The sequence below is a fragment of the Chrysemys picta genome, chromosome 24 (genome assembly GCF_011386835.1).
Source record: "Chrysemys picta bellii isolate R12L10 chromosome 24, ASM1138683v2, whole genome shotgun sequence".
NCBI classification, from domain to species: domain Eukaryota; kingdom Metazoa; phylum Chordata; order Testudines; family Emydidae; genus Chrysemys; species Chrysemys picta.
In genome coordinates, this window is record NC_088814.1 from 4,304,314 (window position 1) to 4,318,738 (window position 14,425).

The 14,425-nt window shown below is 45.3% G+C and overlaps 1 protein-coding gene and 1 non-coding gene across 2 annotated transcripts; both read left to right on the top strand.

Annotated features, from left to right (window-relative positions):
- Positions 1–9,840: 9,840 nt before the first annotated feature.
- RPL23 (ribosomal protein L23) lies at positions 9,841–14,425 on the top strand. Its single transcript, XM_005301837.5, has 5 exons — positions 9,841–9,983; positions 11,567–11,650; positions 12,300–12,428; positions 13,887–14,000; positions 14,293–14,425. Exons 1-5 carry the CDS (start codon positions 9,971–9,973, stop codon positions 14,373–14,375), a joined length of 423 nt encoding a protein of 140 aa, XP_005301894.1. The 5' UTR covers positions 9,841–9,970; the 3' UTR covers positions 14,376–14,425.
- LOC112058864 (small nucleolar RNA SNORA21) lies at positions 12,104–12,236 on the top strand. Its single transcript, XR_002888042.2, has one exon. It is a non-coding gene; the product is annotated as a small nucleolar RNA SNORA21 (small nucleolar RNA).

The window sequence follows — 14,425 nt, forward strand, 5'->3', positions numbered from 1 at the left end:
CCATTTTGAGCTCAAGTGGCAATACAAATTACAATATAATAAATAATGGGGCATGTTTTCCACCTTTCCAGAGCCACATGGACAGAGGCAGTCATATTTCTCAATGCCAATATATCAGCCTTCTGAGTAAGCTGTCTGCATAGATTGAAAAAGGACAGCTACAAAGGCCCTACTTAACTTGTTATTGCACAAACGTATCTGGCATACCCATGAGTCTTTTTAACAAGGGGGAACCCAGGTGACATATTTATAATGGAAACAACTTCCATGTCTAGGTGCTTATTAATGACTTCTAATCTCGGTTTGATTAGGGATTTCACATTTTTAAACTTAAATCTAATCATTTTCCAATTCTGAGAAACCTAGTGAATGCAAAGAATTTTGAATATACTCTAACCAAGGAAGTTTATGTGAAAAAACCCTGCTGGGCTGTTCCTCTAAGCATAGCCTTGGCAAATGTTGTGGATACATACCATGAACGCGAAGCCAACAATTTATATCACAGAAACTCGCTTGGGCGGTGTTACATTATATTTCTCCCAGTTGTTACAAACCACATGTTTATTGTCAGTGGTTATTTTTGCGGCCATGAAATGGCAAGATATTTGTTTGCTACTGAAGTAATTATTTGAAACATATATTTTCCATTATTAACTTTCAAGCCGTCAAGATACTTTGCTAGAGTTGTATACAGGGAGGGCTCGAACGGCAGGATAGTTGAACTATTACGCCAGGGGTAGGCAACCTATGGCACGCGTGAGCCGATTTTCAGTGGCACTCACACTGTCTGGGTCTTGGCCACCGGTCCGGGGGGCTCTACATTTTAATTTAATTTTAAATGAAGCTTCTTAAAACATTTTAAAAACCTTATTTACTTTACATACAGTAATAGTTTAGTTATATATTATAGACTTAGAGAAAGAGACCTTCTAAAATTGTTAAAATGTATGACTGGCACGAGAAACCTTAAATTAGAGTGAACAAATGAAGACTCGGCACACCACTGCTGAAAGGCTGCCGACCCCTGTATTACACTCAGTATCACTTGTAGTTCCATCCTAAAATTAGGTTTAAATACTCCCAGAATAAATTAAAATCATTTACTGCCATTTGATGAAAATGTCTTTCACATTGTGGCTCAATTGCTTTGAGATTCACAAAATCACTAGGGCTGAAATATAATAATATTAAGGGGAAAACGAGTTAATCCATTCTGATGACCACACAAGGATTAATTAAAAAACTCAGGCACAACCCTCCTTGTCTTTTCAGCCCCAAATTGACCAGTGATTTTTGGATCCCTTTAAAAAGGGCTCAGGGGGGTATCTGGAGTTGAACCAAAGACTGCTTGATCTGCAGTCAAATGTTCGACCACCAGCTATACCTCTCCAGCTTGGAGAAGAGGGGGTTCCATGGAAAAAAAATTCCCACCAGGAACTGTGACATTCTGGGCCTAATAATTCATATATTGCAAATATGCTGCATCCAGCATGTAGCAGTGAAGAAATCAAAATAAAAAAACAACAGTTTATTGTTATGAATCCTAGCTTACTGGAGGTGCCCCTTATGGGTAAACCTGTGAAATGCTTCTAACATCAGCACCTCTCTGTGCATGCGGGATGCTTCTTAACCGCTCTCTTCTCTCTTCTGGGCTTGTCTCTGACCAAAAAGGTGGGTTTTTTACTGTGGGATAATCCACCTGTATTAGCTGTCTTGCTGTACAAAAAAAAAAAAAAAAAACACCGGGGAGGCAAGGGGCTCTAGTTTTATTGCAAGGTAAACGAGGCGAGAAAACCCCCACGAGAGGGTATAACCGCTGGGGTTGCCTAGCTACCTCATAGGATCCTCACGCTTTTTACCACACATTGAACCCCCCCACACACACACTTTTAAGCAGCAAAAGACAGAGTCTGCAGCACCACAAGTGCCTTGTCTCCATGTAGGAGTTCACAGTGAGCCTGGCTGGAAGACAGAGCCCCAGGGGGCAAGCCGCAGATCCCCAGATGAGCCTCCTGCTCCAAGGGGCTCCTTCTCTCCCAGAAGGGCCCCCCCCTCCCGGACATATGGTCATATACAAAGATCTGATCATGCGCCCCCTGCTGGACACTCATCAGGCTGTAGTGTTTGGCTCACATACTGAGCTCTTCTAAGCCCACTGAGCAGTATGTAGGTTCTCCCTCTGGCCTCTCGGGCTCCCTCCTTGGATAGATTCCCTGTCTAGTACTCCTCAGAAGTGAGACCCTGTGGTCCAGGTGGTCTCTGCCCCCAGATCTGTACTAACCCTACCAGTTTCCCCAGCCTGCCTTTTCCCAGCACTCTCCCCAAAAAGCTGCTCTGGTTTACAGTCTAACCCTCTGGGGCAGTGGTTCTCAACCTAGTTACCATCGTGGGCCGCATATGCAGCTGTCTGTGTGTTATGTGGGCCGCATCCACACAATATATATACTGCCCGTATGGTTCTGAGGATGTCGCATGGGTCACAGCTGTGTGCTGACTGGGCCGCGAGCAGGCCGCAGGTTGAGAACCACTGCTCTGGGGACATGTGACTGTTACAACAAGGATCTCAGAGGCTTCGCAAACTAACTTCTTAAACACACACACACGTTATTAATAAAGAACACATAAAACCCTTCCAGCTCTATGCACAAATCCGCATTCAAACCACTCCCCCAGTGTCCTCCCAACACCAAGAACCCTGTGGGTTTTGATCAGTCCTTTGAGAATCCCAAGACCCTTCTCTTCTTCTGCTCAGACTTTAGGCCTTGTCTTCTTAGTGTGTTCAGGTCCCATGGTCAAAAGGCTCCCCTTGGGTCAGAGATTTTTGTACAGTAGCTTCGAACACCTCTCCTCTTGTTCTTCTGGGGCATTTCCACAGCCCTCCGGCGGACACTATGGGGAGAAGAAACAGTTTCCAATCTCTTTAGCATAGGCACTGTATTGCCAGGTCAGTTATTCCCACTTAACACCTCCTTTGATTGTTTGCAGTGTTGTTGTAGCCATTTTGGTCCCAAGTTATGAGAGAGATGCAGTGGGGGAGGTGATAGCTTTTTATTGGACCAACTTCTGCTGGTGGAAGAGAAAACCTTGAAAGCTTGTGAAACAGAGGTTGGTCCAGTAAAAGACATTACCTCACCCACCTTGTCTCTCTCGACGTCTTTGATTGTCCTGTAGCTGCTTCCAGACAGGGTGTGTGAAATGTGACATGGTCCCTCCTGGTCAGCACGTGATGGATTCAAGACACACTGAGGATTAGAGTTATACATAGCAATAGCGTTCATGAAATCAGTCAGAATTTGTAAGTTTTATAAAGGCCAAAAGGAACCATTAGATCATCCAATCTCACCTCCTCTATGTCACAGGCTGTTAATTTCCACCCAGTCCCAGACACCCAAAGACTTTAGTTAGACCACAGCATTTCAGTCCCTAGGAAACAAAAGTGTATTTGAGGAAGAGAACAACAAAGAGACCCTTAGCCTTGAACTAGGGACTACTACTTAAATTGAAATCACAGGTAGGTGACCAGATGTCCCGATTTTATATGGACAGTCCCGATTTTGGGGTCTTTTTCTTATATAGGCTCCTATTACCCACCATTCCCATCCCGGTTTTTCACATTTGCTGTCTGGCCCTAATCACAGGTTCTACGTCCTCTGTATAAACAAAAAGAAGAGCAGGAGTACTTGTGGCACCTTAGAGACTAACAGATTTATTAGAGCATAAGCTTTCGTGGACTACAGCCCACTTCTTCGGATGCATATAGAATGGAACAGATCACTGCCAAAACTGTCACAACATATACTCACTCTTTCCCTCCTATTGCCATCCTGGGGCCTGTTTTCTCTCCACCCCTCCCCCTTCCCATACAGCAAGGTTAATTCTGTTAACCTTGATGACAGCTACTTGTATTCTGCCAGGGAAGAATCAGGCCCAGACATCAGGCTGGCCTAAATGAGGGACATTGTGCAGAGTTATCCCACTGGGGTTAGCAATATTGGGAAACCAAGTGTAGATGGAGCATCTACATGTTAAGCACTGTACTGCTTAGACCTGCCCCGCATGGGGTTAGACAATATGATGCTGGTAGCTTGGCCCCATGTCTTCACTGCCTTGCAACAGTAGAGCTAAAGGGAGGCAGATTATCTATTGAAGACCATCCTCCCATTATCTTCCCATTTTGGGGACAAGCAGGTGCATTGTCGCTCTCCTTTCATTTGACAAAAACAATGAGGAGTCCTTGTGGCACCTTAGAGACTAACACATTTATTTGGGCATAACCTTCCGTGGGCTACAGCCCACTTCATCAGATGCATGAAGTGAAAAATACAGGAGCAGGTATTTTTCACTTCATGCATCTGATGAAGTGGGTTCTAGCCCACGAAAGATTATGTCCAAATAAATGTATTAGTCTCTAAGGTGCCACAAGGACTCCTCATTGTTTTTGCTGATACAGACTAACACAGCTACCCCTCTGAAACCTTTTATTTGACACACTCCCAGTGTGAGATCCTGGGCTCTTCATCCACCAAACCCACCCACTTTGTTACTGAAGGCGAACATCCCTCTGCCGCTCTCACAATGAATAGCAGTGAAACAGCCCTTACTGTGAGACTAAAGTAAAACAATGATTAAAAGGGATTCATTACTGTCACTCTTTCCCTTGTTAATTTCAATGAAAGATAAAATACAGCATGGAGAGACTGTTAATGAACTCGAGTGACTTTACAAGGGAATGCTGCTCTTATTTACTATTAAGCTACATTTATTTGGTCTTTCTAAATCACACTGCAATTTGCACCAAGGTAGCACCCACCCAGGTGGCAAGAAACCTTTTGAGCTACACACATGCTCTATCTCTGACATATAGTCCCGCTGCAAGGGCTAATGTGAGGTACGCTGCCCAAACCCTACTTGTTAGAGCTTGTATGTTACTTCTAGCACTTTTCTCTGCTCAAATTACAGAATCTGTGATTCTACCTGAGCAAATCAAAATCCATAGTTAGGGTTAGTGGAAAAAGAGCAAAAAAAAAAAATCTAATTGATATGAATTGTAAAAAAGAATTATAATCTTAATTTGAATTTTTTCCCCCACCAGGCCCAACTGTGGATTTTGGTTTGGTTGTGAGTATTCACAGCAATGGGGACCTAAATCAAATGTAATGGGAAAAATTCAAAGAAAATGAACGTTATTGTTTAGTTTTGAATTGAAAAAATGGAATTTCAGTTTTTCAGGGTTTTTTATCTTAATTTTTAAATGATTGTTTTAAGGCGGATGGTTTGGGTTCTGCTTCCCACACAAACTTTCTCTCCTTTGTTTTTTTTTTGAAAGAGCCACTTTGTGTCACTTGGTTTTTGTTTGTTTGTTTTGTCTTTTCTTCCAGTGGGGGAAACATGGACACAAAACCCTTTTTAAAAGAATTTTTGCCAAAACACCCAAACATTTCCTTTCAACATTTTTTCACTGAAAAAAAGAAGAAGAAAAAATTTCAACCAAAGCAAAAACTGTGAACATTTCTGCTGAAAAGAGGATTTCATGTATAGCGCTGTCTTCTAACTGCTATTGGGGCTGCAGCGTTAACAATAACCCCATTCTAGCTTTTTCAAGTGTTTTCAGATGCTTATACTGTTGAAGAAGAGAGCTCTTACCTCACCTGGAAGTGTGAGACTATCAGGAATCTTCCGGCTCCTCTTTATTTTCATTTCTTTTTCAGGTTCTAACCAATATTGTAGAATTTTCCTCCAAAGTTAAATCCCAATCTATCTAGTATTTACTCAATGCCGGTGATTTTATAAAGACTGTTAAAAAAATAGGATAAAGTGTAACTTACTTCCTAAGTGTGTGTAGATCAAGGGTAGATTTTTAAAAAAATCAAGAGACCCCCCCTGCTTCAACTTCAGGTGATTGTTAAAAAGTAGTTCTTCCTGTTTTAGAACAGTAGTGTGTTTTCTGTCAAATGGGAGCTCATAACTCCACTGAGTAACTCTACTGGTAACCCTAACACACCTTCAGTTTTTCTTTAGCCAAGCTTTTAAACTCTTATATCAAAGTATAGAAAGGGGGGAGGGATAGCTCAGTGGTTTGAGCATTGGCCTGCTAAACCCAGGGTTGTGAGTTCAATTCTTAAGGGGGTTATTTAGGGAACTGGGGTAAAAATCTGTCTGGGGATGAGCAGGGGTTAAACTAGATGACCTTCTGAGGTCCCTTCTAACCCTAATATTCTATATAACAAGCCCCAGAGGTTTGCATGCAGCTTTAACAGGCCCTGGTTTAAATCCCTTTCCCTCCTGTATGCATATGTAGAGGGTGGTATGTTACACTATACCTAGGTTAGGGCATGTAAATTATAATCAGGAGTCAGGACCTCTCTGTCCTATTTGCAGTTATGCATCAGATGTGATCTGGGAGAGATTTACTGTGCCTTGGTTTCCCCAAAGGTGAGAGTAGGACAACAAGATCTATCTCATAAGGATCTTGTCTGGCTTTATTCACCAACACCTTAAAGCACTTTTAGTTCCTCAGATGGAAGATATTACAGTCTGTCCAGAGAAATAGCTATGGGAAAAGGGCTATTGTCAATACAACCTATGTGCGCTGTAGTGAAAAAGATTATTGCCACACTCCCATAATACATAAAAGTCAGAATTTGTATTTAAAAATTACACCTGAGATTTCCAAAAAGGTGTTGAAAGATATTTTGAAACAGCAACCCTTTGAGCTGCAAATAAAAAGTTGGTCTAAGCCAACGTATTGGCCTGGTAAATTCCAGCAGTGTTTAAAAGACTGGTGAACAGAGTCAGCTCTTTGCAAAGACTGGTCTGTATGCAAAAATTACACTAAAGATGTGGCGTGACACTTGTGTGAGTTTGGGTATAGACACTCTAATAGCGGTTTAGATCTGGCTTATATCCGTTTAGCTTGCCCCCTCCTTAAATGAGCTTTTATTTGGTCTTGTTCTTAGTTTTTCCTCAAGGAAACTGCAGTGGAATGAATAAAAACAGAGCAAAGACTTCAGGGTTTGCCTCAATATTGCGCAGAATTTATATGAAGATTTTCCTTTTCCAAACACTTTACAAAGATTACATAATTCTCTAAATAGTCTCATTCCCACCCAGTTTCCCTTGTCTGTGAAAATGACAGCCAAGTGGCTAACAGTGTTGCCAGCTTTCACAATTTTAGCACAAGTCTCGTGACATTTGATGTTTTTCTCGAAGCCCCAGCTGCTGGAGTCAGGTTATTACTTGAAAATCTCGGCCTTCATTTCAACAAAAAGTAATTGGAGCCCTCATGGCTGCAGGGAAAAACCTGAAAATGTAAACCTTAAATGTTCCTACACCAGAGGTGAAATAAAGAGAATTCCAAATTTAATATTAAAAACCAAATAATGTCTCTGTGCCATAGGGTATGTCTACACTAGAAACACAACAACGGCACAGCTGCAGTGCTGTAGCTAGACCCCTGTAGTGTTGTAATATAGACACTAACTGCAGCAAAGACAGGAGTTCTTCTGTCCCTGTAGTAAATCCACCTTTCTGAGAGGCAGGAGCTAGGTTGATGGAAGAATTAGAATTCTTCCATCTACTTAGCGGTGTCTACACTGGGATTTAAGTCACCTTAATTCCATCGCACAGGGGGTGAATTTTTTTACAGCCCTGAGCGATGTAGCTAAGCCAGCTTAATTTTGTGGTGTAGGCCTGTCCCCAGTTTTCACATCTATGAAGTGTGGCTGCATGGGCGGTGGGTATCACAGGCCGGGGGAGGCTAAGCCCCCCCAAATAGCCCAGCGTGGCCCCACCCATGCTCCACCGCCACACCCCTTCCGGCTTCCTGTTCTTTGACCCTGCCTGGGGCCAGTGCTCGCACTGCTCGGTGCTCCAGGGCTGGCGGGTGCGCTGGGGCTGGGGGCGCTGGGGCCATGCCACCCATCTGGTGCTCCGGGGCTGGGGGGGCTGGAGCAGAGGGGCTGGGGCTGTGCCGCCCACACAGCGTTCTGGGGTTGGCGGCACTTGGGTGGCCCGGGACTTGGGTTGGGGGGCTGGTGGTCGTGGTGAGGGGGCTCTGGGCTCCGATGAGGGTGGGGAGGGGAGAGGAGGGGCAGGGCCTTGGGCAGAAGGGGTGGGGCCAGAGGCTAGCCTCCTCCAATGGGCGGTTCACGCGCCGCTCATGTGCGGCTGCCACCTTTGTAAAGTGCTTTGAGATCTGCTGAAGAAAAATGCTATATAAGTCAAAAAAATATATTATTACTTGAACCCATAGCAAAGTCAAAGCCCTGTGTTTATGACCTTGCTGCCTGCTAGCGTGGCCACTCACACAGTCCCAGAAGACTGGACGGTCCAGGAACTTCAGGCAACGGTGTGGACCTGCCCCCCACTGGCATGACCTCATGTGCCATTTAGAAGAATGCGCCGCTCTGCCCCTGCCGGCGTGACATTATCCACACCGTGTGTGCAACATCATGCCAGCGCAGGTGGACCAGCGTGCTCTTCAAAATGGCACCCCCCATCAAATACCGACTTTGTCACTGTACCAGAAGGGGACAAACCTTAGAAAAGCAGGACTGACTGTTTGAAAACATGAAGGACCTGCGTCCTGCCTTAGAACTGAATGAGAGGTTACAAATTCCGCATTGTTACTTCACTCAACAGGCTTCTGGATGGGAAGATGCGATTGGAGGAGGCAGGGCTGGGAAGAGAAAAGGCTTCTTTCAAAACAAATCTATTTGATAATTAACAAAACTGCAAAGTGAATTCTGAAAACCCCCAGAAAGGGCTTCTTTACAATCCGTCATCCCTAAGTATATTGCAGTTATTCAGGGCCAGATTTCATCCAGCTCCTGCAATACAAAAGTCTGCATTGTGGAAAAAAATCTGTTTTTCTGAGCTACTGACATTTCGCTCCGCAGGAACCAAATGTAGTTTTGATTGTATCTAGTCTCAGTTTTGATGCTCCGATAGATGTCATTTCCCCCCCTGGGATTATTTACCTTCTTTGGCAAGATTCTCTATTTTCTCTCTGAGGTTTTAATTTAAGTCAGCTCCAGTTAATTTCCAACTCATATCCTGCAAGAGGAGTGCCACAGCCTTAGCTGTGACCTTCTCAAAATTGGGTTGAAGTTGTACGGCATGCAGATCTGCTGCACTTGATTAGGCCAGCAACACAGATACTGAAACAAGTAGCGTTGCATGCCGTGATTTAATCGGCAGAGCCTTGAAAGGATACAAAATTTGTATCCGCATCCAATCCGCAAACATGGTCGCCGATATAAAGCGGATATCCGCAGATTTGCAGGGTTCTATTAATAGGGTGGGTGCCTGCCTCTGAACTGATGCCCAGAGGGAATTGGAAGAGGGAGGTTTTTCTGTCATTACACCGGCATTGGATGAAGGTAGGCTGACCAGATGTCCTGATTTTATAGGGACAGTCCCGATATTTGGGGCTTTTTCTTATATAGGTGCCTATTACTCCCCACCCCTGTCCTGATTTTTCACCCTTGCTATCTGGTCACCCTAGATGAAGGGGTGTTTGGATGGGAATAAAACTGAGGTCCTGCCCACCCCAAAGCACTTTATATCAGAGCAAGGTTGTTACCCCAGGTGCCCTGGCCAAACTCCAATGCTGGGAGGATTTTCCTTTGCAAATACCCCCCTTCTCCATCAACCTACCACCAACCCTCCCTCCCTCTAGTGCCTGTGCCACGTGTGCTTGGTGGGCTAACGCTCTTACATAAATCGGCTGCAGTTCCCCACTTGCCTCCATAGGTGGCACTGTGGTGCACTGAGACTACCAGCGACTCCAGAGACCAGAGCGCCATTCCTTATCACGTGATGAGGGACCAGGGCGTAACTGCATCACGTGTGGAGGGAGGTCCTCGCCTCCGTGCCGTCGTGTGACGTAGCAGGCCTTGCGCCGTGCGGGAACTAATATCCCGGCATCCTTTGCGCCGCCCTTTCTCTTTTTTTTTTTTCGGGCCCCAAGATGTCCAAGCGAGGTGAGGCCTAGCGAGAGCGGCTCCCACTCGGGGCGGGGAGAATCCGTCGCCATCCTCCGGCCCCACGGGTCACGCGGCTCCGGGACCCGGGGGGATGGACTAGGGGGAGCCCGGACTCCCTTCGGGGCCGGGTCTGAGGGAGGGAGAGAAGCGGGGATAGGCCCGCTGGGGACGGGGACTGGCGGGTCCCGCTGACGGGGTGGAGGAGCCCGGGCCTTGGAGCGGGTGCGGAGGTTTGAGGCTGGGAAGGAGCGGGAGGGCCTAGAGGCACTTGGGGGGGGAGATCGGTGGCCAGAAGGGGGCGTTGGACGGTCCATAGCGGGGGTGGGGGGCTTTCAGCGTGAGGCTTTAACTTGGAACGGGGAGCGCTGGGGCCCACGTGGATGAGAAATTAGGGTCGAAATAAGATCCTAGGGGCAGGGCCCACTTTGGGGGGCGTGCAAAGGGGAGCGCAGGACCTGGGATTGTCCCATGGCTGGAAACTGCTCCTTGCACCTCGGCATGCGAGAGGAGGAACCAGCCCTGTAAGTAAGAGAAGGAAAAGTAGCTGAGAGATACGGTGCTTTCCTTGGGTTGAGTAATGGGTTTGATGCCTAGCATCTACAGGGACGGGCAGGTTAAAAATACATGGGCCTGCGTGGAGCGTTTTAAATCGCATGTTTTAAACTAGCCGGTTTAAATAGGGTTTGAGACTGTTTGGATAATTGTACTATTGCAGTTTTAGATTAAAACTTCTAGCCAATGGAGAGATCAGTCAGTGCTCTTTTTAATAATGCCCCTGCTGGGAGGGTATTTTATTTGAATTACGGTGTGATACAGGCAAAAACCAAAATATTGCCAGTGGTGACCCTGGTGCTGCAAATATTTAAATAGAGGTGTAACTTTATTCACATATAAGCATTTATAGCCTGGGAGACTAGAATGGTATATTCATTAAAAACTTCTCTTCCTGTAAAATCTGTCATTTCAAAAGAAGGCTGTATCATTGTTAACAGTGAAGATTTATTTAGCGTTTCAGTTCATTAACAAAGTTGTTGTGAATTTTCTCATATGCTCTGGGCCAGAATTTTCAGAAATAGCTCCAAATTAGATGCAAATGTAAGCACTTGTAGTTGGGGTTTTCAGAAGTGCTTAATTTATTTAGTAGCACAAGTCTTCCAGTGCATCAGAAGATGGTATAGGTTGCAAACATGGCACTGGCTATTTGCTTATCAATTTTGTGTTTGAGTTTGTGTTCTCGTAGTAAGGATGTTAATGTGAGACCTGAGCTTGTCTCTTTCAGTAGATATGAACTTTCAGGGCAAAACTTATAGGAACAAAACCTATGTCATTTCCACATAAATGTCACTAACACTAACAACAGATAGGAAACTAAAGAACCACCAGAAAACATCCACTTTACTCCCTCCTCCCCCCAATTTACAATCTAAAGAACTAGTATTACAAGTAAAAATGTGGTTTGGGTTCTAAAAATCACTTTAGATAAAATTATAGTTTAAATAAAATGTATTATTTTGAATCATGATTCATATCATCCCTGACATAGGAAAGAGGTTACAAATACTCTTCTTTTTAACCCACAGGACGTGGTGGTTCGTCCGGTGCGAAATTCCGTATTTCCCTCGGTCTCCCCGTGGGAGCTGTGATTAACTGTGCAGATAACACAGGTGAGTCTGTCTGGCTCCCTTCTGGTGTCAACATCACTTGTTTCTGCTTCGGCAGCCATTCTGCCTTGTCTGTTTATCTCGTTAGGGTTTGTGTAGGTAACTGACTAAAGGAAGTTGAAGCCAGGCAAATTCGCACTGGAAATTAAGGTGCTAGTTTTTAACAGTGAGGGTAATTAACCATTGGAACAACTGGGTGGGCTCTCAATCACTTGGAATCTTTAAATCAAGACTGGATACCTCGCTGAGAGAGATGCTGCTTAATGTCAAACTGAAATTATGGGCTTGACAAAGAGATTACTGGGTTATGCCAGGAATCAGGCTAGATGATCATAATGGTTCCTTCTGGCCATCACATCTGGGTATCTGTTAATCTGCTTCTGTAGAATTTAAACTTATCGCTCAATAATGGTGCTAAAAAATGCATCCTACCTCAGAAGCAACAACAGCAGCTTCCCCCTTCCGAAAAGCACTTGCTGGGTCTGTGGTCAGTGACTCAGTGAGTTGTCGTGGAAGGGCATAAAAAAGGCATCGCTTTTGGGTGAGGTGGTGGCATGTGCGGTTAACTTCAATGAGCGGTGTGACAGTGATCCATGAGGAGACATCTATTATGTGATGAGTTGGCTAATTCAAAATGGTTTTTTCCATGTAGGTGCCAAGAACCTGTACATCATCTCCGTGAAGGGGATTAAGGGGCGCCTGAACAGGCTGCCAGCTGCTGGTGTAGGCGACATGGTCATGGCTACTGTCAAGAAGGGCAAGCCAGAGCTCAGGAAGAAGGGTGAGTGTTGGAAGTATCCCATGGGCTGTTCTGTAAGCGTCTGCTACAGACGTGCTGTCCTGTAGGTTTAAGACCTTAGGTGCCCAGATTTCCCACAAGGCAGTGCTACAAACATGATTTGTTTCTTTGGGGAGGGAGGTGGGAATACTGTCTAGGCACAACTGAGTTGTGTTTGTCACCAGGTATAACACAAACCAGGCACACAAACATGGATGTGCATGCAGAATATGCTGGGTCTAACCTTGATGTAAGATGATCGCAGCATTGCAGCTCATACCCAAGACAGAACTAGAACTGACAGAATGGCATGAGCTCATCAGGCCTCCATCTGCTGCTGGACTTCCTAGTCCCTCGCAGGTTGCCCTTCCTCTGGGAGATGGAAAGGCAGCCCTTCCACATGGGAGGAGCAAGGCAGTTTCGACATACCAACAATGATGCTAGAAGTAGGCAGCCTTCTCTGAAGCAGCAGCTTCCCCCTTCTAAAAAGCACTTGCTGGGTCTGTGCTCAGTGGCTCCGTGAGTTGTCGTGGAAGGGGATAGCAAAACCTCACTTTTGGGTGAGGTTAGCAGCAGCACGTGCTGTTAACTTCAATGAGTGGCGTGACAGTCCTGAAAGTTCACATTCTGGTTTGATTATTAGTATATATGTATATTTTTTTCTTCAATTAGTCTTAAGTGTTGGGGGAAGGGTTTTCCCTGCTGGATGTCTCTGTGGGGAGTGACCTTGCGTCTGGAAATGTGGCCAGGTTTACCTTACAAAAGGCTGTTTGAGCACTGGGTTAGAACATGAATGGTATTGACATAGGTGTAGATTCAAGTGTAATATTGCATTGGACTAGTTTTTATTTTAATGGATATATATACACACACACGCAAAGCTGGGTTTTCCTTCTGAACCAGCATACTGAATGCGTGCTCAGGAGAGAAGCGGTCTTAGCCCTTGTGAAACTAAATATCAAAGACTTTCAATCAGAGTAAATGTGTGGAGCAGTGTTTAGGGTGGAAACCTGCTTGTCATAAATGCAGTTCCGGTGAAAGGCTTTGGCTTGACAGGCTGGGAAACTGCAGACCCTTTTGCTCACAGAGCAGACAATAGCCAGGAGGACTGCTCCCACCTCAACCCTACTCTTCATGGTTTCTGTAGCCCATCCAGTCCTTGGCTTCTCAGATGAAGCTATCAACAAAAAACATTTTGTGACATGGATGCTTGGTGGTATCAGTCCCAGAGGCCACTGATGGTAATAACTTTGGTGGCAATCCCCGTACAACAGGAAAACTTTACTGGGACCAAAATCCCATATGCCCATCCAGTTGCCTAGTGAGGCCTTGCAAGGGTAAGGCTCAGAAGAAGACACTTAGTGTTGAGCACAGCATTGCACCTGGGGGATTCCTTTTGAGTTTCTGCTGTTGGGCTGTACTTGGAAATTTAGGATCTTGAGCTTGTCTTTCTCCCTGCAGTGCACCCGGCAGTGGTAATTCGGCAGCGGAAATCGTACCGGAGAAAAGACGGGGTGTTCCTCTATTTTGAAGACAACGCAGGAGTGATAGTAAATAACAAAGGGGAAATGAAAGGTACAGACGGCAATCTATTGCACCGGACAAGAGCAAACTCATAAAGAATAGTGCAGCACAAATGGCTGCATTCCTGGCCCAAGGAGAGTACCACTGTCTTCAGGACCAAACTATTTTTAGTGCCATGAAAAGTGGGTATCTTGGATGCTCCTGCAGAGAAATATCGATGGCTCTGTTGTGAACATGCTACATGCTGCCTGAACAGCACTCGCAGAAGAGGGATGTGGTCGGAGTGTAGAACGTAAGCTCTGACTAGTTCTTAACTTTTCCTTTTCCTTCCCCCCTTTTACAGGCTCAGCAATCACAGGCCCCGTGGCTAAGGAATGCGCAGATCTGTGGCCCAGGATAGCCTCCAATGCTGGCAGCATCGCATAAACCTGCTCCATCCTCGTTGTAAAGATAAAATAAAAGTGGTTGCACCAAAA